Raw genomic sequence first — 22,654 nt, 5'->3', positions numbered from 1 at the left:
TCATTTTTTTTATTACGTTTAGTTGTGGATGTGTGTGTAGGTCAGAGGACAACTTGCTGGAATCGAGTCTCTCCTTCCACCACGTGGATCCAGTGACTGAACTCTGGTTGTCAGACTGGGGCAAGCATCGCATCCACTGAGCCATCATGCAGGCCTCTGTTTCAAACTTTTGGACTGGGCGTCTCAATCCTTACCCCGGTTCTTACGTTCATTGTAGAGCTCCAGTGCAGTCTCAGATGAGCACTGGAGCTCCTCGAACTCACCCGAACCAGTCAGGGTCTCGCATGTCACCCTTGGGCAAAGAACGAGGGCGGGAACCGGGAGAAGGTGAGGAACAGCAGACACGGGGAGACAAGACTTCCCGGGACTTCTGGGTCTGAGGTAAGAAGGGCCTAAGACCCCCGGTGGGAGTTCGGTGCTCAGGATTCATATGAGTGAGGGCAGGAATGGGGCAGCGTGAAGGCAAAGCGCTCGAAGTCGACCCTCTCTCGGGACAGCTAGGATTTCGTAATTCTGGCCCTTGGGGGCACACCGAGTGCTTAGCGGGTTTGCCAGAAGAGCACACACATCTCCGCCTGGGTCACCCGGTCCTTAGGGATCTAATTTCCCGCCCTTTGCCGGGTTCCCAGATCCGCCCAGGCGATGCAGTTGCGCTCTGCTGGCCGGGCAAACGCGCCGAGACGCACCTCGGGGGAGGGAGATGGTCCAGCCGGCGTGGAGACTGAGTGATCCTTAGGGGCTCACAACTTTTCCGGCTTTGGGCCCAGGACGCGTGCGCCGGCCAGGCGGTGGGCGGGGCGGGGGCGGGCCTGGCGGTGGGCGGGGCGGGGCCCGCGGCCCGGCCAGGAGGGGGCAGGACTGTGAGCGAGCCGGGGTTTGCGTGGACGCGCGAGTGGCGCGGGACCGCGGGGGCGCGTGAGCGGCACGGCTGTTGGTTGGCGGGACTGCTGACCCTGCTGAAATGGTTCCTCCTCCTCCGCCCCGGTTGCTTCTGGTAGCCCTGGTGGGGCTCCTGAGTCTTTGCGAGGTAAGGCGACCGAGTCCTGGTAAGGCCTTGGCCGAGGGATCTCAAAGCGCTTTGCTATAACTTTGTCCTGGAAGGAGTGGCGCGCGCGAGGGGATTCGGAGGCTCCTCCATTGGTCTGCGCCCCCAGTCCTGGAACCAGAAGGGCGGGGCCCTAGCAGAGGCCAACGCCCAGCTCTGCGCCTTGGACCCACAGGTGGTGGCTGAGACAGCGGAGGAGGCAGGAACCCGTTGTCCCAAGGGCCTGTGGCCTCTGCCTCCACAGGTAGGAATCCTGGAGGGCCGAGGACGGGAGGGGTACGAATAGCTTCGCTGCACCCTCGGTGATCAGCCCTCTTGGGATGTTTATTGGTTCCTCTTGCCCTCAGTCTCCAGCGTCTTCATCTCAGCTCAGGGCTTGGGGCTGGTTGTCCTTTCTTCACCCCCGCCACGAAGTCCCCAGCTGCTCTCTTCTTTCCCCATGTGTAGGTGTTACCAAGAGTGACTTACACGCAGGTGAGACAAGGGCCGGTAAGTACACCGAGGGGCCCATCTTTGTATCCTTCCCTGAAGGCAGAGTGCTCCTCGAAGGTTACCTCTCGTCTCCACTGTGTGCAAATGAGGAAAGTATGCAGGTGCCCATTCCTGGACAAGTGACAGACAGTGGGCCACAGCTCTGTAGTGCAGTGTCGGTGCTGTTGAGTGGCTAGCCCTGTGGAGCTGTGAAGGTGGCAAAACCAGCCCGCATCCTGGTGCCAGGTGTGACCGAGAGCTCTCTTGTGCTCTAGTTTTCTGCTAGAGATGGCATTTGTCCCTTCAGCTTTACGAAGTGAACGAATAGTGTGTGACAGCGCTTTCGATCACAAAATACTGTATCGCGTTAGGAGTGTATGCTTTACCGTGTTGTAAACTGGGTTCAGCTTTCAAGAATATTTTTCTTCTTAAAAATTTGTTTAAGCCGGGCGGTGGTGGCGCACGCCTTTAATCCCAGCACTTGGGAGGCAGAGGCAGGCGGATATCTGTGAGTTCGAGACCAGCCTGGTCTACAAGAGCTAGTACCAGGACAGCCTCCAAAACCACAGAGAAACCCTGTCTCGAAAAACCAAAAAAAAAAAAAAAAAAAAAAAAAAAAAATTTGTTTAGGCCAAAAAAAAAAAAAAAAAAAACTTGCCGGGCGGTGGTGGCGCACGCCTTTAATCCCAGCACTCGAGAGGCAGAGGCAGGTGAATCTCTGTGAGTTCGAGACCAGCCTGGTCTACAGAGCTAGTTCCAGGACAGGCTCCAAAGCCACAGAGAAACCCTGTCTCGAAAAACCAAAAAAAAAAAAAAAAAAAAATTTGTTTAGGTTTATCGTGTGGGTATGGATTTTGCCTGTGTGTATATGTGTTCAGGAGAGTTGTCAGGTCCCCTGGAACTGGAGCTAGAGTTGGTTGTGAGCTGCCATGTGGATGCTGGAGCCTGAACCCAAATCCTCTGCAAGAGCAGCAAATGGGCTGGGCAGTGGTGGCGCACACGCCTTTAATCCCAGCACTTGGGTGGCAGAGGCAGGCGGATCTCTGAGTTCGAGACCAGCATGATCTACAAGAGCTAGTTCCAGGACAGGCTCCAAAACCACAGAGAAACCCTGTCTCGAAAAACCAAAAAAAAAAAAAAAAAAAAGGAGCAGCAAATGGTCTTAAACGCCAGCCATATCACTAACTCCCCCTCCCCCCTTTTATAGACAGGGTCACACGTAGCCCAAACTGGACCTCAGACTTGCTATGTGGCCAAGGATGATCTTGAACTCCTGATCCTCCTGCCTCCACCTCCTGAAGGGCCGGGATTATAGCAGACACACTCAGATTTGGCTACCTCATTATTGCACGTGGTCCTTCTTTTAAGTTACTTCAGTGTTCAGAACCCGTCTGATTATAGCCCACCTGTCATGGCTGAGTTCCCCTGCCTGCCTTGTGAGGACTTGTTAAATTATCTTCATCTGATTTCTCAATTAGTTTATCTTGGTCACAATGGGCCCTCATACATAGGAATTCTGGCTCATTTCCTACGTCTTCTCTGGTTTATTTTCTACTGGCCATCAGGAGTCGGAACACTTGGCTCCACGCCGTGCAGCTCCCCATCTCCAACCATTCCCAAACTCCCTGCAGGAGTCACAGCGCCACCTGAACCCCAAAACCTGCCCGATGTTATCCTGACCTCTGTGATCACAGTTAACTAGGCAAGCTGGACTTAGTGGTACAGGTTTTTATAATCCCAGCTGATTGGGCAACTTGGTGAGACTTTGTTTCAGAGTTTAAGGGTAGAAAGGCAGTTGAGGACATGGCTTGCTGGGAGAGCATTTGTAGGGATCCAGGCCCTAGAGCCCAAGCCCTCTCCTCCCAACTACCCGCCTCCCACACATACCCATGAGTTGTGTGGATTTTTTTGTTTGTTTTTTGCTTCCCTGAGTCTCTTCCTCTACTCTCTGGTCTTTTGGGATAGGGCTTCATAGCCAAGGCTGGCCTGGTAGTCAGTCACTGTGCACCTAGGCTGGCCTGAAACTTTGGTCTTCTTACTAGTGCTTCATGTGGCTAGGTTACAGGTGAGCTCTGTTACACTCAGCTTTCCATGGCTTTTTCTTTCTCTCTTTCCTTCCTTGTCTTTTTCTTTGCTTTCTTTCTTCCTTCATTTGTTTGTTTGGTTTTGAGTCAGGGTTTCACCTTGACAGCCCTGATGTCCTAGAACTCACTCTTTAGACCAGGCTGGACTCGAACTCAAAGATATACGCCTGCCTCTGTTTCTTGAGTATGGGGATTAAAGGCGTGCACCACCACTGCCTGACCCAACTGCATTTCTTTTTTTTTTTTTTTTTTTTTTTTTTTTTTTTTTTGGTTTTTCGAGACAGGGTTTCTCTGTGGTTTTGGAGCCTGTCCTGGAACTAGCTCTTGTAGACCAGGCTGGTCTCGAACTCACAGAGATCCACCTGCCTCTGCCTCCCGAGTGCTGGGATTAAAGGCGTGCGCCACCACCGCCCGGCTCCCAACTGCATTTCTTATACATTCCTCAGGGTCCAGAAGTTATTTTTTGGTATCTTTTATAGCATCTAGCATCCTGAGACTGCAGTCATGTGTGTTTGGTTACTCCTGGGAGACTGCATGTATTAAATCAGCAGGTAGAGGACCTGATCTTCATCTGAGGGATACTTAGAGTCTAGATTTTTTTTTTTTTTTTTTTTTTGCTTTTTTCGAGACAGGGTTTCTCTGTGGTTTTGGAGCCTGTCCTGGAACTAGCTCTTGTAGACCAGGCTGGTCTCGAACTCACAGAGATTAGAGTCTAGATTTTAGATTTGCAGAGCTGTTATTGCATTCAGAGAAATACAGTTAAGACTGTTGAGGGCCAGGGATGTAGATCAGTGGTAAGAAGGCCCTGGCATTGATCCCCAGCACCGTGGGTAGGGGCAAGGGAGCTTGTTCTGAGTCTAACAGAGTTAATTAGCCATGCTGTCTTGCCCAGAGGCTTAACTTTGAGGCGCTGCACTTGACGGAAAGAAGAGGTGCATTCCAAATGAGGGAGGGGGTACATTAGTACCCAAGGTTCTTCTCCTTCCCTGGAAGTGGAAGGGCACCTTCGGATAACTCCTTCATCCTGGCACCTAGGAGAAGTTATGATTCTCCGGGAGAGAGCTGGGCCTGGCTTGATATTTCCACTCTTCCTTTAGGTTGATGGTGTCGCCTTCCTCTACCACCCCTGTGCCCACCCCTGGCTGAAGTTCCAGCTTGCTTTCTTGGCCCATGTGTGTGTGGCTAAGCCCACACTCATTCCTGATTCCAATCTCACTTGGGCCCGGGTAAGTGGTCAGTGAGAGGTGTGCCAAAAACAAAGAGAAAACAAAAATGTAAGAAAAAAAAAAAGCCGGGCATAGTGGACCACATCTTCAATCTCAGCACTCTGGAGGCAGAGGCAGACAGATCTCTGAGTTCAAGGCCAGTTGGTTTTTATAGTTCCAGGACACACTGAAACCCTGTCACAACATCCCCCCTCCCAAAAAAGCTACTGTTCTGTGTAAGGGTGCAGTCCCTTGGGGAAACTCAGGGCTGCTGCGTCATCTTAGATCTAAGTTCCCTTCTTTCGTAGCCCCTGGTGGTGACAGCATGGGGGACTGCACTGGAGATGGCACGGGTAGAGCCAGCCTGGGCGGCCCACTGGTTGAAGAGGCGGCGACGGCGGAAGCAGAGAAAGAGTGTGTGGTTTCTGCTTGACACTCTTTCGGGGCCCACTCCCATGATGGCAGCCCCCAGCAGAGGGGAGCTGTGTGGGAGGCGGTGTGTACAGGTGAGTGGCTGGAACCAGGCTTGGTGGTGGGAGCATTGGATTAGCAAAGCAGGCCAGAGGGTGACTCCTTTTATTCTCTTTAGGCCCAGACTCTGGCCTTCGCTCTACGGAGCTGGCGACCTCCTGGTGTAGAGGTGACAACTAGAGGACCCAGGCGGCGCTCTCTCAATGTTGTCAAGAGAAGGAGGCTCCGGGCTGCCCTTGGTCTCCAAGCCACTCCCTCAGGCCTGAAGGCTTCCTTGGCCACTTCACAGAGCCCGAAGGCCCAGCAACCCATTTTGGGATCCTCATCTGTGGCCCCTGTCTCCTTGATGACTAGAGGACCTGGAGGCAATGGCAGGTCCATGACAGAGGCTCAGACGCCCAGTGGGCAAAGCAATCCAGGGGGTTGTGCCTGCCCGGGCAAAGCTTCCCCAGCTCCTCGAGCAGCAGCGCCTCCTCGGGTAGCCCGAGGCCCCACTCCACGCACAGAAGAGGCTGCTTGGGCTGCCATGGCCCTGACCTTCCTGCTGGTCCTGCTCACCCTGGCCACGCTTTGCACGCGATTGCACCGGAACTTCCGCAGGAGTGAAAGCATCTACTGGGGGCCCACAGCAGACAGCCAGGACACAGTGGCTGGTGAGAAGACCTCCCCAGACCCCCGGCAGGTGTCCCCAGCCTTTTGAATTCTTTGCCTTTGACCTCTCGCCTTCCTACAGCGGTGCTGAAACGGAGGCTGCCCTTGCCCTCGCGCCGGATCAAGCGGTCTCGCAGACGGCCCCTGCTCCCGCCCACACCGGATAGCGGCCCTGACTCAGAGAGCTCAGACTGAGCGGCTCCGCCCCCTGGGTGTCCGCTGCCACGTGGGCCGCGCGCCAGCGCCCCCTGGCGGCAGGCGAAGAGGCCCTGGAGGCTTCATTTGGTTAGAGTATCCTTCTAGCTTCCCTGATGCAAATTCCCGTTTCTAATTAAATTATTTTAGTAGAATTCGGAGTTGGGCGAATGTATCTGCCCTCAGCCATACTCTTTCAAGTCACCGGCCCTCGGGAGACTTAAGAGTCGAGCTGGGCAGCCGGCATCCCCTGGCTATTAGGGTCGCTTCAGGTGCGGCACTCTCCACTTGCTTATCTTTTTTGCAGGTCTCCCCCACTCAACACACACGCATCTTTCTCCGTCCCTAATTTCTGTAGCTCAAGACAGCCTTAAACGTGCTATCTGGCCTCAGCGGCCCAAGGACTACGGATGTGGTAAGTGACAGGGATGCTGACCAGAACCAACAACTGTACTAGGCCCCACCTCCAACCTCTAAGACATCAGAAATGGCACATGGTCACTTATTTATTTTTGATACAAATGTACATGACACACGTCTTGACAGCTACCCACCACCACAGGTAGGGCTGGGCCACCTAGGGAAGGTGGTTGGGGAGAATAGCTGGTGGGTGCTGTCAGTGTCCTGCCAGCCTTCCCAGCTGTAGCCAGATCCCCAGGCTTCCAGGGGTGGGTCACTGTAGGTGCAGGTAGTGATGTGGGTGCTGGCCTTGCAGAGGTGTTAGGGAGAGGGGCTGAGTTGGGGACCCTGGGGAGCCAGCCCCAGGCTCGGGTGCTCTGTGCTCTGCCTGGCCAGCACACTTCCCATGGGGATGGGGAGAGATGGAGGGAAGTGGTTTTCCTTTAAGTTTATAGTGTAGGGGCACAAGTAGGAGCAGCAACTGGACCACAGCTGGTTACCCTGACAGTCCCTCTGTCCAGGTAGAGGAGAGGGACACTGACCCCCAATGCTGGTCCCTTGCCCCTCAAAGCTCCAGGTGGGCCAGGTCTCTGGAACGGCACTGCCGTCCACATACTCAGTTGCAGGCACACAGGGACACTCAGTTACCACAAAGTTAAAATTAAGGGTTAGGGGAGAAGAAAGACTTTCCAGTGTTTGCTGCTGGGGACCCTGGCACACAAGTTGGGACCTGTGCTCTAGGCAGGGGCCATTTGGCATGAAAGAGCAGCAAGAAGGGGCTGATGGCTACAGGGCAGAGACATCCAGAGATAATGTACAAACGAAGGGGATGCCCCTGCTCAGCCCCCCTAGGGCTAAACTGGCTCATGGGGATAGGGTGCAGTAGGCGGAGCTGCCCCATGTGGAGTGTCCCTGTCCCACTCTTTGCTGAGGGTACCCTGGAAGGCAGGGTGAGGGGCCGAGAGGAATTCCTTGAGGCTCCTGCACATCAGTAGGGTAAGGATGCTATGTACAGGGTGATGGGCATGGAATGTGGGAGACAGAAGCTCCTGCCACCTCACATTCCCATCCTTGGGGACTGAGGGGGTGGGCACCAGGGCACCTGGATGCCAGAGGAGAATGGCGGCACTAAGGGCACTTGTGCCAGTGGCTCTGTTGGGGGTGGGTTAGTGTCTGGAGTGGCCCAGCTCCCATGGCCAGTGAGGTCCCAGGGTGTGGGTAAGGGCAGGGAGAGTGGTCACTGCTTCTTCTCTCGGGTGGTGATGGTGACCAGCTGCTTGGCAGCCTTGGCAATGTCATAGGCGCACTGGATCACCTGCTGAGTCAGCAGCTGGAAGTCCACAGGGGCGCCAGGCTCTGGAGGCACTGTCTTCCGGCATTCGCTCTGCAGCCGGTAGGCGCTGGCATTAAGCAGCCGCAGTGAACTGCGCACAGGCTCCAGGGCTGGCCTCTGGAGGGAGGGGCAAGGAAAGGTCGAACCCTGGACTTTAAGCCGGGTGACAGATTGTGGCTTGGGGTGCTCACCTCCACCCAGGTGGCAGGCAGGTCACTTGCATCTGCCCCACCCTCTATGCAAGGCCCTCCCACTCTGCTTCTCTGTGGCCCCTCTGTACCTTTGGGAAGAGAGAGGCCATTTCAGTCACAGCCAAATGGATCTTTTCTGAACAGGGCACGAAGCTGTCAGGGGAGGGCAGGAATCAGATGAGGGGTTTCTCAGACTCTTAGGATCCTAGCATTAACCCTTCCCCCAAGTGCAAAGAAGTTAACATGAACCTGTGCCCATCCTACCTGTCATGTTTGAACTCTTGGGCTGCCCGCAACAGTTCCTGAATGTTCTTGGTGACCTGCTCCGTCTTTAGGATGACATCCTCAGTGCTGGGGAGCCCAGGGTCTAGGTCTCCATCCAGGCTCTCCAGCTCAGGGTGCAGCTCATCCTCCTTGCCCAGCTCTAGGAATCGCTTCCCTTCCAGTCTAGGCCCAGGTGGGAAGAGAAAAGGAGCCATTCCAGCCAGCTGCACGGCTGGGTCCTTACCACCTCCCCTTCAGGTGCTAGAAGGAAGGGCTGGGTAGAGGCCCACAGGTGTCTCACCCAAGCAGAGGGTCCCCACTTTGTGTGTTTTCATAGTCACTGTCTGCACCACTGCCATGGCGTGAAAGCTTGCTCTGGAGGATGGAGGGCAAGGTTATGGTGAGTATACATTCCTGGACCTCAAGGGCCCACATGCTTGTCCTGGGCGCTGCGATGGAAATTACCGTGTGGCGACTTCCTTCTTGGGAGCATGACAGCAGTGGGGAGGAGGGAGTGAAGGGCACGGAAGAGGCAGACACCCCCTTCCGGATCTGAAAGCCAAGATAGGGCTGGAGTCAGTTTCCACCTGCAGTCAGGGGCTGGCATGTCACCGGTGCAGGGCTCACCCTCCTCCCCAGGTCCTACTTACCCGATAAAGGCCAGAAGGGACGTGCACCGAATAGATGGCATCATCTTCCAGCTCCTGTGGGAGGTAGCATAGAGTGTCATGACAGGCTGTTAGTGCGACTCCCCCACCCCCAGACCCACAGGCTGCTCACAGTGCTGTGGAAAGGCTGGAGCCGTGTGGTGAGCTCGTCCCCAGGTGCACCTCCAAAGGGCTTCAGGGCGGAGCCTGGCTCATACATGGAGAAGGCCTGGCGGTCCCTGCGATGGGTGCTTCCACCGGGTCCCATGGGTGTGTGTTCTGCCCGTTCACTGGGAAGTGGGGGTGTAGGTGCTGGCCCTGGCGGCTGCCGGAGCTGCAGGTTCTCTGCCTGCAGTTTGTGGATCTGAGTGTACACAGTGGTGCCCAACTCTGGGTCAAAGTAGGTACCACCTTTGGGAAGGGGCTATCCACACTCCCAGAGCCTTGGATGCTTTTCTACCCCTCCCTCAGCCACAGTGTTTACCTCTCTCTGCAGCCTCCGGAGCTCGTCACTCAGGCTACTGTTGACCTTCATGAGCTGCTGCACTTTGGCCTCGGAGGTGGCCAGCGCCTTCTTCAGCTCTAGGTACTCCTGCAGCGTCACGGCCCCATCGGACAGGTCTGAGGAGTCCATACTCTGCAGAGACAGAAGCCAGTCGGAGGCAGAGATGACCACCTCATTTGATCTCAGGACTCTGAGCTATATATGACATGAAGCTGGGCCTGGAGGAGAATGGGAGGGGACAGCAGGGACAGTGCGCAGACCCTGGCACGGTTGTTCCGAGTGGCGCCTGTGCTGGGCAAGGGTTCCTGGTCTGTGTCTTCGTCAGAAGCCACACTATCGTAGTCGTGCTGGTCGTCCAGGTCACTTTGGCTCCGTGCAGACAGCTCAAGGTTGTCTGAAGACACAAGATTTGTCACACAGGGCTTGCTCAGCCACACTGTTTATCCCAAGCAAAGGTGGCCCCAAGGCCTGACAATGCCGTGGCCGGCTTGTGTGAGGTCCCCACCTGTGGGGCCGCTCAGGCTCTTGCCCTGCTGTCTCCGTTTGGCCTCACTGAGAATGTCAATGATCAAGGTGGCAAACTCTCGGGCATTAAACCGAGCCAACTTCTGTCGTCCCTGCAAGGCAGAGAAGGCAAGGTCAGCATGAGGGGCCGCTCTGGTCGGCCCACGGGCTAAAATATTGCAGCAAAGCAGGACTCTGGCCCCCCATCTGTTCACAGCTAAAAATACCTCAACCCTGTGTCACAGGCTAGTGAGCAGTGTGCCAGTCCCAGGCCAGTAAAGGCGGAAGGCACCCAGGGGAACCCCCAGAAGGAAGCTACAATACCCACCAGTACTAAAGAATAGCTTCATCCCATTCCCCAAAGCCAGTCAGACCCTAAGGGAGGCCTCAGGAGAGTTGGCTTTAAGCTAAGGAAGGGCAGAGGATCCAGAAAGGAAACCACCCAGGCCTCCTGCCCATCTCTCCTTACCTGGTTCCGAGTAGCTGAGTATTCAGGGTTGACCGGCAGGAAGGGCACAGCACTGCGCTCTGTCACCAGGGTGCTGTGGTTTTGGGTAGCCAGCCACACTGTGGGGGAGGGGCAGGGAGCAGATCACCCGCTGTGAGTAGGGCCTCAGAGAAGAGGTGGAGAAAGCAGAGCCCCCCCAGACCCTTCTTATTCCCAGAGGGCCAGTGCTGCAGGAAGCAGGGTCTCCTCGAACACAAAAGCTGGGCAAGGCCCAGTGAAGCCTGCCCACTGACAAACACAACAAGGCAGGGCCCACCAGGCCAGACCCAGAGTTTGGGCTGGAATCTGGCTGTGGCCAGGAAGGATGATGCAGGGTGGGGTGGGGGTGGGGTGGAGCAGGGCTGGGGAGACAGCCAAAGTGGGAGGCAGCAGAGCAGGATGAGCTCCAGTGCCTGGTGGGGCAGGGAGGGAGGCGACTGGCTGCCCACAGCTCAACACTGCTCAGCCGGGGATGGCAGGGACTCAGAGCAGCCCCCACCCCAGCCACCCTTTCTTACTGAAGGACGGGGTGCCCACTCACCGGCATCGTTCTCTCTCCGATCCACCTCATCATACACATCCATGGCCAGTTCCTCAAACAGCCGGTTGCTGAGCTAGAGGCAGAGAAGGGGACCCAGGTCTGTCAGGAAGATGTGTGATGCGGGAAGCTCATGACCCCCGTGTCACCCAGCCTGTCTCACAACTGGGGGGCGAGTGAGGTTTCATAAGCAAGGAAGAAGGGAGTCCAGGCCATTTCCTCCTCCTCGGGGAAGATGAGGCTCTGGGCACACTTGGAGGGCAGAACCAGGATCAAACACAAGGGCACAGGGAGGTAGCAGAGGGGGTGGTGACAGGGCTGGAGGGCAGCTCTAAGTAGTCCTAGCTTGTGGAGGCAGACTCACTGCTTGCAGCTTCTTCTTGGCAGCTTTGGCCAATTCAGACAGATCCAGGCTGTGAACAGAGGAGAGGACAAACGTGAGACAGCCAGGCCCCTGCTGGTTGCCCCCCAAGCATGCAGGGAGCTCAGGGAGCTGAGACCCCCGAGGCCACACACCAAGCCTCCCCCTGGCCTGCAGCTGGCAGGTGTGAGTACCTCTGAGACATGCACTTTTGCCGAGATCTAATCCAGGATGGCAGCAGAGGGAAGAACAGGACAGAGTAGCAATTACCCAGGAGCAGGTGCACTGGCCTGCACACTCCAGCTCAGACACCTCTCCACACACACACCCAACACAGAGAGTGCAAGGAACCGCATCTCCTCAACGGGTTCCTCTGTTCACTGTCAGCTCACGGAGGCACCCGAGGTCCCTCCTCTACCTCAGATCCCAGCCACACTGACCTCTTCTGCCCTCATTTCCTCTGGTCTGGGCTTTTAGAAATCTGCCTATCTCTTTACTTCTAGGCTTGCCTCTAGATCCTTTTCTCATCCAGTGGTCAGAGTGCTAACATGCCTGGCTATCCTCTGCCATAAAACAGCTCAATAGTAACACGTACAAACCATAACTCACAATGCTTTCTTTAAAACGTATGCTAAATACTTTACGTTTGTTGTATTTACTCTCGACATTCCCCAAAGGTAAGTACAGAGATGATATAACCAAGGCCCAGAGAGATCAGGCAGTAGCAGAGCCTCCTACACCAGTCCATCACTCATGCTTGGAACTCCACCCTCAGGGATGGTCCCACTCCTGCTGAGGTTCCCCACCAGGGTCCTTCTCACCTGGCTCTTTCCAGTCTTATTTCTCACATCATGCTGTGCTACATAAGCTGCCCGCAGTTCCTATCTCTGCCCTAACCCCTCTTGCTGCTGTCCCTTCAGGCTGAGTTGTAGTTCGAGGGTAGTGGTGGTGTCTGTGCTACCTTGCTGTTCCTAGAGCAGCAGCTGGCTCTGAGAAGGTGCTAAGTGAACAACCACTGTCTATGTCCATATGTGCATGAGCTGACAATACATACAGACACAGACACACACGCATGGAGACACATCACCAGGCAGATCAGACTAGAGATGGTCTTGGGGTCTTAGAACAGGGCAGTTCTGACCACTTGTCTGCATAGGTTGTGGTAGAAATCCTCTCCTAATGCCAGGGATCACTGCTAGGCATCAAGTTGTAGCCCTCTGAGGACCACTAGGTGGCGCCAACATCTGTCCTAAAAACGGATTAAGTGTCTGGGGGTATCCTCCACTGCCTGGGTATCTTGGGGCCTTTGAGATCAGAGGCAGAAACTCCCCATTACTACCCTGGGATTCCTGCCGAGCTGGGAGCATATTGGGGACCCGGATAGCAGTCCCAAAATCAGCCAGTTCCCAGAACTATCTTCTCCCCACAGAGGGAATCCTTTATTGGAAGCAGCGACACAACAGGTCCAAGCAAAGTGATCTAACCTAGTCAGGCCTTTGTACCAAAGCCCGCCCGATACTTAGGAATCACAAGGCTCAGGGGCATCGTGTGTGCTGAGCTGGCATTTCTCACCTCCTTAGCATATATAATTGGTGGCAACTAGGCTATGAATTCCTGTGTTGCTAGTCACTATAGGGTGGAGTGCCAGGCCACTGAAGCTCTGGGTCAAGCTACCTTGACATCTAATAGCTGGAAAGGGGCATCAGGTGGGCACTCACCTGTCAGCCATCTGTGGGATGATGTAATGCCCATTCTTGTGATCTGAACAAAAATAAAAATGCCAAGTCACTGATGCCAGGTGGCGCCAGCATCCAGGAGCCTACCTCACTACCATGAGCAGGATTTGACACCTGCAAGTGTCAGAGGCAATGGAGGAGGGCAGGATACCCCAAGAGCATTGAAAGCTGGCTGCAAGTCAGGCCCACCCCCACTCCTTGGCCCCAACATGCTTGCAGCAACCCAGAGCCTGCAGCAATTTCACAGGAGCCAGTTGCCTAGCAACACAGTTCCCCAGCTGGCTTTGTCACTATGGCACCTGCCGCTGGGTGTGTCTAGATCCCACCTGCCTGGCCTAGTCAGGCCCAACTCATTCTCTGCTCACCGGGCTTGCGTCCACAGAGGTAGAAGGCCAACCGGTCAGTGAGCTCATACTGGCACTCAACTAGCCTTTCTGCCAGTTCATGGTGCCCCGCCTGCCTGTGGGGAGGTGACACGGCTCAGCCCTACAGCAAGAGTCCACTCCCTCCACCTGAGCCTCACCCTTTAGCTGATTCTCACCTGGCATAGTCGATTGGCGTGCGGCCATTGACATCAGGGGAGCCGGGGTCAGCTCCATATACCACCAGCAGCTCAGCCTGCAGGGTCTGCCCTGCCTTGGCAGCCACATGGAGAGGTGTAGTGCCCTTTTCTGGGTGAAAGAAGTTGGCCTGGGCGCCCAGGGAAAGCAGGCGCAGACATGTCTCCAAATTGCCTGTTCGCACACTCGAGTGCAGTTGCTGCAAGGAGCAGACAGACCGCGCTAAGTGGAGTGCGAGAGATGCACGTGTGCCCAAGCAGCCTCCCCCCGACACACCTGGCTGCTCCTGTCCTCCTACCAGCTCCAAGGGGCCTCGCCAAAACTGGGCCATGTCAGGCGGGCCAGAGGGCGTCCCGTTAGAGGATGATGACAGTGAGTAACAGCTGCGGTTGCTAGCCTCCGCCGTGTGCTCTGCTCGGAGCACATCAGCCGGAGGGGGGCGCTGTGACTCCTTTCCCATTTTACTGGTGAGGAAATGATGGCTCTGAACAGCTAAGCAAGTACCCCAAGGTTTCCTAGCTTTCAAGTGGCAGATGGAAGGCCCTGTGTGTCCACTTGGGCATAGAGGCCCCTTAGCTACCAGCAGCATGACGGAGCAAACTTCTCTGGCCCCCAGGGGTCTGCACTTACTGTTTTCCCTGGCCCTGGGCTGCCTCTGGTACCTAGGCCTCAGGGTGACATGGGTGTGGGAAGAGGGGCCCCTCACACCTTGCTGAGGTCTTTGGCAGTGACCCCATCGTCATCACGGCAGGGAAGCTTGTGCACAAACGCCAGCATCTGGTACTTTGCCCTGATGAACTCTGACTTGATGGGGCTGCACGGAACACACAGGAGGCTATGTGAGCAGAGCTCAGGAAAGCTACCTTCCAGGCCCCTGTCCCAGGAACACGGCCCGACCACCATCCCTACAGCCCCACGTACTGGACTTTGTCTTGGGGGTTGGCTTTGCGCCGGCCACTTTGCACTTGTGCAGGGTCCAGCAGGGAGTGCTCCCAGATGGAGTTGGCCCCGTTGCTGGCAAGCGTGTGCACCATCTGTGGAGAAGAGACGCCAAGCAAGAGAGTGCCCACTCCGTGCTGGGCATTGGGGGGGGGGACATTCCCAGAGTGCCTGCTGCAGCTGGAAATACCACCAAGGGTCCTACTGTGTGCCTGGTATAGCTGACCCCTATCCAGTCAGGCCACCCAAAGTCATGTGTTCTGTTTAGCACTTCATGCTGGCTCACCGTGGTGGGTTTGCCAAGGTTCAGAGAGTCTAAGTGACTTGCTCAATACACTAAGTCCAAGCTAATGAGTAGACACTATAGGGAACGGGGCTTGGTGGAAGGGCTCAGGGACAAACTGTTTTAGATGGCTGCAGTTCCTGGAAGGTGCAGATTATGGACAGGTATATGTGTGTCTGTGGGAGGATGGGAAGGGGGTTGGGGATACCTGGGCGCTACACACTGGGAAAGACAGTGTCTGGTTCAGTTCCCTACCTGTAGCAGTGTAGGAGGCCAGGCGCTGTGGCGAAGGTGCTTGACAATGGAGATGTGGCGTCCCAGGCTCCGATGCACACTGCAGCACTCGTCACAGACCAGCACACCTCTGCTGATAGATGCCCAGCCGGGGTCTGAGGGAGAGAGGAGGGAAGTCAGCTGCCGCCACAGGAGAGGTACCACTTCCCCAGCACCCGCTCTGGCCTGGCATACGCTCAGTGCTTCAGGTACTTCACTCAGTCTCCCCAGGAGCCCAGAAACTGGCCACTAGCCCTTTCCAATAAGACCTGTACCTCTGGGAATGCATGGTCCCCAGGGCTCCTCAGTGGGTACAGTGTCCTGTCCCACAGCCATAGCTACCAGCTTCACAGCCCCTCCTCAGTAATCAAGACTGTTTCCCAGCTATTCCCGAGGGAGGCAGGAGCCTCCTATGGGATATCACCCTGATGCCACACAGACCTCCTGCTGGACCCTGCCTGACAGCATGGCTCTTAACCCTACTCTGGCACAGCTGAGAGGCCCCAGCTTCATGCCACCATCACTGTGGGCTGCAGTCTTATGGACAGAGTGAGCAATGGAACTAATCTTGCCTGAATTTTCACTATTTACTGGCCAAGTAATTTTTGGCCCAAGATTCCTTTCATGAGTGCTAACTTGCTCTACTGATGGGGATTCAGTGGCTCAGAGAGGTCAAAGGGGTTGCTCAAGGTCACACAGCTACTGAGCAGAACTGCTGGGGATGCAGAGCCAGACACTTGCTGCCCTCGGCCCCTGCAGCCTCAGGACCAGCCTGGGGAGCCATTCCCCAATCCTTGGGGAGAAACAGGAATGGGGACAAATGGGTAAAAGCTTCTGGGTCCTCAAGGGTAGTAAGGTTACTACCACCCCAAGCCCCTCTAGAAGAGGAGGAGACAGCTGCACACAGCTCAGGCTACAGAAAGGAAAGGTCATGGGGGAGAAAGCGGCCATTGTGTGCTGTCCAGTGTGGGGGCAGGGAGCTGCTCTCCCAGGACACTCTGCTCTGCCCAGGCCCCCACCCAGGCTCAGGAAGCCTTGTTCTGGAGGTGGGGCTGGCTCTCTGTCTTGCCTTATTAGAATTCAGGATATTCAGCAGTGGGCACTCTTAAGGGCTGGGCAGGTCTGCGATGAAGGTAATCCTGAGAAACCAGAAGGCAATCCTCAGGCCCAGGAGCCAAGGTCCCCATCAAAGTTCCCAGAATCAGGAGCTGACTGAGTCAGGGCTTAATGTCTACCCATGTTGGAGCGGGGTTGTCCCTCAACACAGTGTGGAAACAGGAAGTAAAAGAGCGGTCTTTGGAGCCAGGCTTCTTTTGGAACCCTCAAAACAAGGCAATGAGGGATGTACAAAGTGACCACTACACGCCCCAGAGGAGAGGGGGTTGATTCTAAGAACTGGGAAACCAGCCACCTCTGCCAAGAGGGGGAGCCCTAGAGTCTTTTGTGTTGGTTTTATCCAAACAATGAGAACCGACCCCCCCCACGCATGGAAAACTCCCTTCCCCCACTTCCAAACACCACTGGGTCAGGGGGTCTGCCTGCCAGTCACCTCCTGCAGCCCAGGCAGGAAGCGGGAAGTGATGCAGCCTAAATTCCTCTTGCTGAAGAGGTAGGGTTTCCTGTGAGTTGGGAGACGCCCAGGCAAGGATCAGAAATGGGCAGCCCTGAGGTCTCCACCCCAGCCTGTGGCCCTGTGGAGGCACCAACCAGGCCTACAGGAACCAGCTCGATATCCAGGGCCAGTGGTCCCAGAGCCTCAAGTTTTAAGGCTTTGCTTGGCATGGTTTTCCTGCCTGAGGAGGGTCCTTCCTTTCTTCAGCTGTGATCTCAAACAGGAAGGGTGGGCAGGGGACATTGTTTTGGTCTGGGCCAGTTTTGGATGACACACATAGGAAGTCCACCCTAACAATTCTACCTGCACCCTAGGTCCAAATGACCTTGGCCCACCAAGCCAGATTCAAACCCCATCTCTGCCAGTTCTGAGGCGTAAGGGCCATGGAAGGTTTCTGCCTTAAGAAGCTCCTTGGCCAGGTATTAGAGAGGACACTGGTGCCAGCCACAGGAAGGCCTCTAAAGTTAGTTCACGCCACCTTCAAAAGCCACCAGTGGCTTCTAGGGCCAGCGGGTCTATATATAAAGACAGCTTCAGGCCTTCCTCCCTCTAAGCTAAGGGCTAAACCCTTGGAAAACAAGTAAGAAAATCTGCTATGCAGAAAGCAGGCAAGAGTAATCCAAGGGAACAGAGGTCAAAGTGGTGGTTACTGTTGGGGGTGTGGTCAGGTGACAGCTGTCAGGGTAATGGAAATGTTCTATACATTGAATAGCATAGTGACCACACAGGCTCACGCATGTCTGAAACCCACGAACAGCCAGGCATCGCAATGCACGCCGTTAATCCCAGTACTTGGGAGGAAGAGGCAGGCAGATCTCTATGTGTTCTTGGCCAGCCTGGTCTATAGTGAGACCCTGTCTCAAAATCAAAAAGGAAAGAAAGACAAAAGGCAGACAGACACTAAGCTGTACTTAGGTTATACCCTAATAAAAGAAGCAAAAGCTGCTGGGCAATGGTGGCGCACACCTTTAATCCCAGTACTTGGGAGGAAGAGGCATGCGAATCTTTGAGTTCCAGGCCAGTCTGGTCTACAGGGGGAGTTCCAGGACCTCCAGGGCTGCACAGAGAAAATTTTTCCTGTCTCAGAAAAAAAGACGCAGCGGGCGGTGGTGGCGCACGCCTTTAATCCCAGCACTTGGGAGGCAGAGGCAGGCGGATCTCTGTGAGTTCGAGACCAGCCTGGTCTACAAGAGCTAGTTCCAGGACAGGCTCCAAAACCACAGAGAAACCCTGTCTCGAAAAAACCAAAAAAAAAAAAAAAAAAAAAAGAAAAAAAAAAAGAAAAAAAGACACAAAGCCCACCACCTGTCCTGCACTTGTAAGAAGACAAATGAGCCTGCAGGTTGCCCTGTAACATCTCCCCAGCTGGTGGTCAGCTCTGGTCACTATAGGCTGGGTATCTGGAGCTCTTTACACCTATGTATCAAAGTGAAAGGCTTATAGGCTGTGTGTTGAGAAGGGGATGCTTGAGAGCCAGACCAACGTTATGGGAACCAAGGCAATGAGGTCGAGTGGGCAGAGGCAAAGGGGACAATCAACATTCTCAGTGCACCCTGACTCTGGCCTTTTCCTAGATTCCCAAGGCAGGCAGGGGCACAGCACCTGGTAAGGTGTCATGAACTACCACAGCAGCCACAGTGTCCAGATGCCTTGCAACATATTTACACCTGTCTCTGAGCATCTCACCGCTCGCCTTTATCACCCTCCAAGTTAATAAACTATAATAGGGCTATGACCCTACCTCATGGTCTCACTACACAGCCCTGGCTGGCTTGGAGAATTGCCTACCTCTGTCTCGTAAGTGTTGGGTTTAAAGGCATGAGCCAGCATACTCAGCCAACAGCAGAGTTCTATCACAGTGACTGTGACTTTGGGCTTGAGATATACTGGGATGTATGAGTGTACGGGATATGTGATATATAGACATGTGATATCTATCTATCTATCTATCTATCTATCTATCATCTATCACATATCTATATATACATATCTATATACGTGATAGAAGAGAATACTGGGCATGCTCAGGCTGTCTTGTCCAAGATGCTATAGGTCAGATCTAGAATGCCACTGTCTGGCAGGGCCAGTGTGGTGTAGGGCAGTTCTAACAAACACAACACTTGTACAGGGGAGTGGCTGCTGTGTGCCAATCACTAGGTACTAAGGTGGGATAACGAGTAAGACTGGCACCGTTCTGCACACATGCTTGGTCTGCATTCTGGACCAGGCCTGCCTCCCTCTGATGAGGCCGGGGGCTATGAGCTCAGCGGCCTAACATCTAACACACCCATTCCTCCTAGCACCACTGGGTCCCCAGAGGCTCCAGCCAGATAGTCACAGACAACACGGATAATACAGCTTTGCATGGAGACTGGGGAACGGGAGGGCCCTCAAAATCCATTTCTGTTCCACCCTCTTTGCTTTAGAGCCATAGGTCACAGGGTAAAGTTGGAAACAAAAGCAGCACCGGAACCCAGGCTCCCCTGATGGCACCCCCTAGGTGCCCTAGGCTCATCCCACAGCGGTGCACAACAGCCTGGAGAGACACCTAGCTCTTCCACTCCGACCAGGGGAAGGGAGTCACAGTCTCCAGGCGCCAGGACAGCTATCCATAACTAGATCCTCCAGGCCCTTACAGAACATTCATACCCTACGGAGGTCTCATGTTCATGCCCCCGCCAGCTATCCACAAGAACCAAGGGACCATCACTCCCCGCGGGGCTCACACTTGGGACTTCTAAGGGGTGACTGCGAGTCAGCACCCCACACTCTCAATCACATCTACAGTCCCCACGGAGTTCAGAAGGCCCCGGGCCCATCTGGGAAGCCAGCCTCTTTTACAGAGGATGGGCAAAGGCCAGCGCTTCCTTCCTCTGGTCAGCTGCTGGCCCCATCACTGGCTGTGTCTTCCCACTAAGGGACCAGCCTGCTAAGTTGCTGCCCTCCCTTCACTTCCTCAGCAAGCCAAGGGGCTTTCAAACAGTTCAGACCTAACTCTGCTGAGAGGAAGGGAGGAAGCAGCGTCTAAGTCCTGTCAGCCCAGGAGCCAGACGGATAAGTCTAGGCACCAATTACCACTTTCTCTTATCCAGAATGGGCTAGCGAGCAGGAGGAATCGGTGTCTGGACTGAGGCAATACCTAGCACACCTTCTTAAACAGGCCTACCCGGAACAGGAAAAGCTGAGTCTAGCTGTTCCCAGACACCAGCAGGCCTGGAGATGCTTCCGGGGAAGATGCCCATACTTAAGATCGTCCCTGAACGTAGGGCCGGCCCTACAAGGAGCCCCAGGCTTGGGAATCGGGCTGGGCGTCCTAGAGTAGCCACCCCCGTCAGGTGCTCCCGTGAAACCCGTATTCAGGCCCCTTGCCCTCCACCGATCCGGCGGGCACGCGGACCATGTGAGCAGCAGGTGCAAGACGCGGGGGTGGCAGAGATGACACAAACCATACTAGCGCCCACCTCCCACTGCCTGCCGGCCTCCGCCACGGCCCTCCTGCCACCCCAGGCGGGCGCTTCCGTCTGGATGCCGAGATGGAGGTGGGAGGCGGTTCCCTCCTGTCCACTGGCTCCAACGCACAGCGCCCCCCGCAGCCAGCCCTCCCGCCAAGGACGCCGCTCCGCAGTGGCCCCCGCCCCGCCCTCGGGCCCCGCACGGCGCTCCCGCCAGGCCCCGGCGCCCGCCCGGCGGCGGCCTGCGGTGCGGTCCCGCCCCCGGCCCGGTCCCCGCCGCTTACCCGGAGCGCTGCAGTCCGCACACACCTCCGCTCGCGGCCCCTTCCGGGACATCCTCAGCGGCGACGCGGCCGCAGCCCTTTGGGCCAGCGTGGGGGGCGCGGGCGGCGGGCCCGGGCGGCGGCGGCGGCCCTACGGCCCGGCTCCCGCAAGGCCCCGGCGAGGCTCCGCGCGCGCGGCCAACCGTCCGCCCCCGGGGCTGGCCCGGAACCTGCCGTGCCCGCCCGCTCGCCCTCGGGCGCCCTCCGCCCCGCGCCGCCCCGCGCCGCCCCGCCGCCGTTCGCCGCTCTCCCCGCCCCCTGCGCGGCCCGGGCCGCTCCTGCAGGAAGCAGCGCAGGCCCTGCCCACCGGGGGAGGGGCGCACGCACCCCGCCCCGCCGCTCCGAGGCCGCGCCTCTCGGAGAGAGGAAGCCTGCGCGCTGGCCGGAGTGGACGGGGGCTCTTAAAGGAGCCGCGGCCCTCTCCTGCCTGCTCTGCAACCCAGACACCCGTTGGCACTTTGACCTTCACTTTCAGATTGGGAAGTGGTCCAGGAGCTGAGAGACGGACGCGGTGGGGACTGGGGCAGACAGGAAGCATCGTCAGGCACGTTGCTCCTTGCGGTCAGAGGCTGGGATGGGGTGAGGTGTGTTTTCTAGTCCCCTCTGTGTCCATGTCAGTGTCCAGGTGGGTCTGTGGCCACATCCCCGCCAAGTACACCCGCTACCACCAATATGGAAGGCCAGGTGCCCGAGAGGTCACTCAAGTGTGACTCCCTGTCTGCGGGACTAAAACTACACCATCCTTGTTTCAAACAAGAAAGCAAAGAATCTGGTTAAGAGTGACCACAGTGTTGTGTGCACCAGCCCAAGCTTGCTCTCTGTTTTGTACGCATCAACGATGTTTCTGGGCCGCCCAACGGGTGTGTAGGTATTCAGAGCATACGCACATAACATGCAGGAACCAATTCTTGTAAGGACCTTTTTTTTGGGGGGGGGGACTTCTCATAGCCAGGAGGGGGAGAGGGAGGGGGGCTAGGAGTTGAAGAGCAGGCTGCACGTGGGTGCACCCCACACTGAGCATGCTCCCCCCACACGTGTGAGCCGTTTGCGCCCAGCCCCCATCCTTACAGTCGCAAAAGGGCTGTCAGAGCACTCAGCTGGTGGAGTGGGCAGAATGCACGAGGTGGGCGGGGGGACGACACAGAGGAGGGGGCAGGTCAGTGATGACACTAGTTACGGGAGAGTTTCCTAGATGTCAGGAATTCCTGCTCAGTTCTAGAACGGGGGTTTGGGGGAGTCCTTTGATAGGGGTGCCTGAGTGGGTCGATTTCTCCCAGCAGTGCCAGAGCAGCGGGGACTTGTGGGTGGGCAGGCTCCTTCCCTAGGGGAGACAAGCAATGCTTATGAGTCACACCACCCAAAATACACGCAAAGTTCCATCGCCTTTTGCTGTAACCCAGATTGACAAGTTTATTTGAAATTGCGATCCAGAGGATATATTTATAATCTCACCTTAAGAAAAAAAAATCTTGCAGACACCCCCTCAGCCAGCCAGCAGCTCAGCAGGTGGGGCTTCTGCCAGCAAAGATAACTGGAAGGTGGCGGTGATGCCACCCCATGCTTCACTCCTACCAAAGAGTCTGTAGGCTTGGTGGCCCCAGCACTGGAGGTGGGAAGCAGCCTGGCAGCTGAAACTGGGCGTGCAGCCCAGGAGCAGTGGCCGCCAGTTCACCCCAGATCGACCCCCATCTATGGAATTTCATTTATTAAATGTCGAGGCGGCTGCTGGCAGGCCTGTCGCTTGGCTGCCTTTGTTTCTTAGCTGTGTGGGTGCGTCTCGAGCACGTGGCAGCCAGGGCGCAGAGACCAAAGGGAAAGCGACCTGGGTTTAGTGTCGGTAGACGACCATCTGGCAAAAGGGGAACCTAGCTACCCAAAGAATAGTTCCTCCAAATGCATGCTGGCCTCGGTCCCTTCTTGTGCTACAGACTTGTTCAGGGGAAGAATGATTCACGGCCGCCTAACCCTGTCGCCCCATCTTCCTATTAGCTCAGGGACTGCCTGGGAGTGACCCTAATACTTACTCACGGTCCAAACTTTGTTCCAGAACCCCCAACCTCACCACAGCCAAGATTCAGTGCTTGAAAGTAGCGATAGAAGGGTTTCTGGGTTCTCCGGGGATGTC

General features: G+C 55.9%; 2 protein-coding genes across 5 annotated transcripts; one reads left to right on the top strand and one right to left on the bottom strand.

The window, feature by feature from the left end:
• Positions 1–855: 855 nt before the first annotated feature.
• On the top strand, positions 856–6,529 carry Tp53i13 (tumor protein p53 inducible protein 13). Its single transcript, XM_057775804.1, has 7 exons — positions 856–1,027; positions 1,221–1,289; positions 1,493–1,534; positions 4,698–4,826; positions 5,114–5,311; positions 5,395–5,929; positions 6,010–6,529. Exons 1-7 carry the CDS (start codon positions 962–964, stop codon positions 6,120–6,122), a joined length of 1,152 nt encoding a protein of 383 aa, XP_057631787.1. The 5' UTR covers positions 856–961; the 3' UTR covers positions 6,123–6,529.
• A 74-nt stretch (positions 6,530–6,603) lies between these two features.
• Positions 6,604–20,791, bottom strand: Git1 (GIT ArfGAP 1). 4 transcript variants are annotated; one of them, XM_057774636.1, is made up of 21 exons: positions 20,491–20,791; positions 15,125–15,258; positions 14,569–14,681; positions 14,356–14,461; positions 13,629–13,846; positions 13,453–13,547; positions 13,070–13,112; positions 11,546–11,572; positions 11,355–11,403; positions 10,994–11,066; positions 10,435–10,532; positions 9,967–10,078; positions 9,722–9,855; positions 9,441–9,593; positions 9,090–9,305; positions 8,960–9,013; positions 8,775–8,861; positions 8,611–8,684; positions 8,310–8,492; positions 8,135–8,198; positions 6,604–7,971 (listed from the first exon to the last, which is right to left on the bottom strand). In XM_057774636.1, exons 1-21 carry the CDS (start codon positions 20,540–20,542, stop codon positions 7,759–7,761), a joined length of 2,298 nt encoding a protein of 765 aa, XP_057630619.1. In that variant the 5' UTR covers positions 20,543–20,791; the 3' UTR covers positions 6,604–7,758. The 4 variants fall into 4 exon arrangements, with proteins under 4 accessions (XP_057630619.1, XP_057630618.1, XP_057630620.1 ...); XM_057774635.1 differs by having other exon boundaries at positions 9,090–9,320; positions 20,491–20,790; XM_057774637.1 differs by lacking the exon at positions 11,546–11,572 and having other exon boundaries at positions 9,090–9,320; positions 20,491–20,790.
• Between the last annotated feature and the right edge of the window lie 1,863 nt (positions 20,792–22,654).

The sequence above is a fragment of the Chionomys nivalis genome, chromosome 7 (assembly GCF_950005125.1).
Source record: "Chionomys nivalis chromosome 7, mChiNiv1.1, whole genome shotgun sequence".
Taxonomy (NCBI): Eukaryota; Metazoa; Chordata; class Mammalia; order Rodentia; family Cricetidae; genus Chionomys; species Chionomys nivalis.
The sequence above is the reverse complement of the archived record's forward strand: the minus strand, read 5'-3'. Positions and strand labels throughout refer to the sequence as shown.

Bases quoted from the DNA above. Each gene is read 5' to 3' on its own strand.
- Tp53i13 (XM_057775804.1), top strand. From the start codon at position 962: ATGGTTCCTCCTCCTCCGCCCCGGTTGCTTCTGGTAGCCCTGGTGGGG. The intron at 1,290-1,492 runs GTAGGAATCCTG...CCCCATGTGTAG, and splicing joins TGTGGCCTCTGCCTCCACAG to GTGTTACCAAGAGTGACTTA. The intron at 1,535-4,697 runs GTAAGTACACCG...CTCTTCCTTTAG, and splicing joins CGCAGGTGAGACAAGGGCCG to GTTGATGGTGTCGCCTTCCT.
- Git1 (XM_057774635.1), bottom strand. From the start codon at position 20,542: ATGTCCCGGAAGGGGCCGCGAGCGGAGGTGTGTGCGGACTGCAGCGCT. The intron at 13,113-13,452 runs GTGAGCAGAGAA...ATTTTTGTTCAG, and splicing joins CCTCTGTGGACGCAAGCCCG to ATCACAAGAATGGGCATTAC. The intron at 10,533-10,993 runs GTGAGTGGGCAC...CCTCCCCCACAG, and splicing joins TCGGAGAGAGAACGATGCCG to TGTGGCTGGCTACCCAAAAC.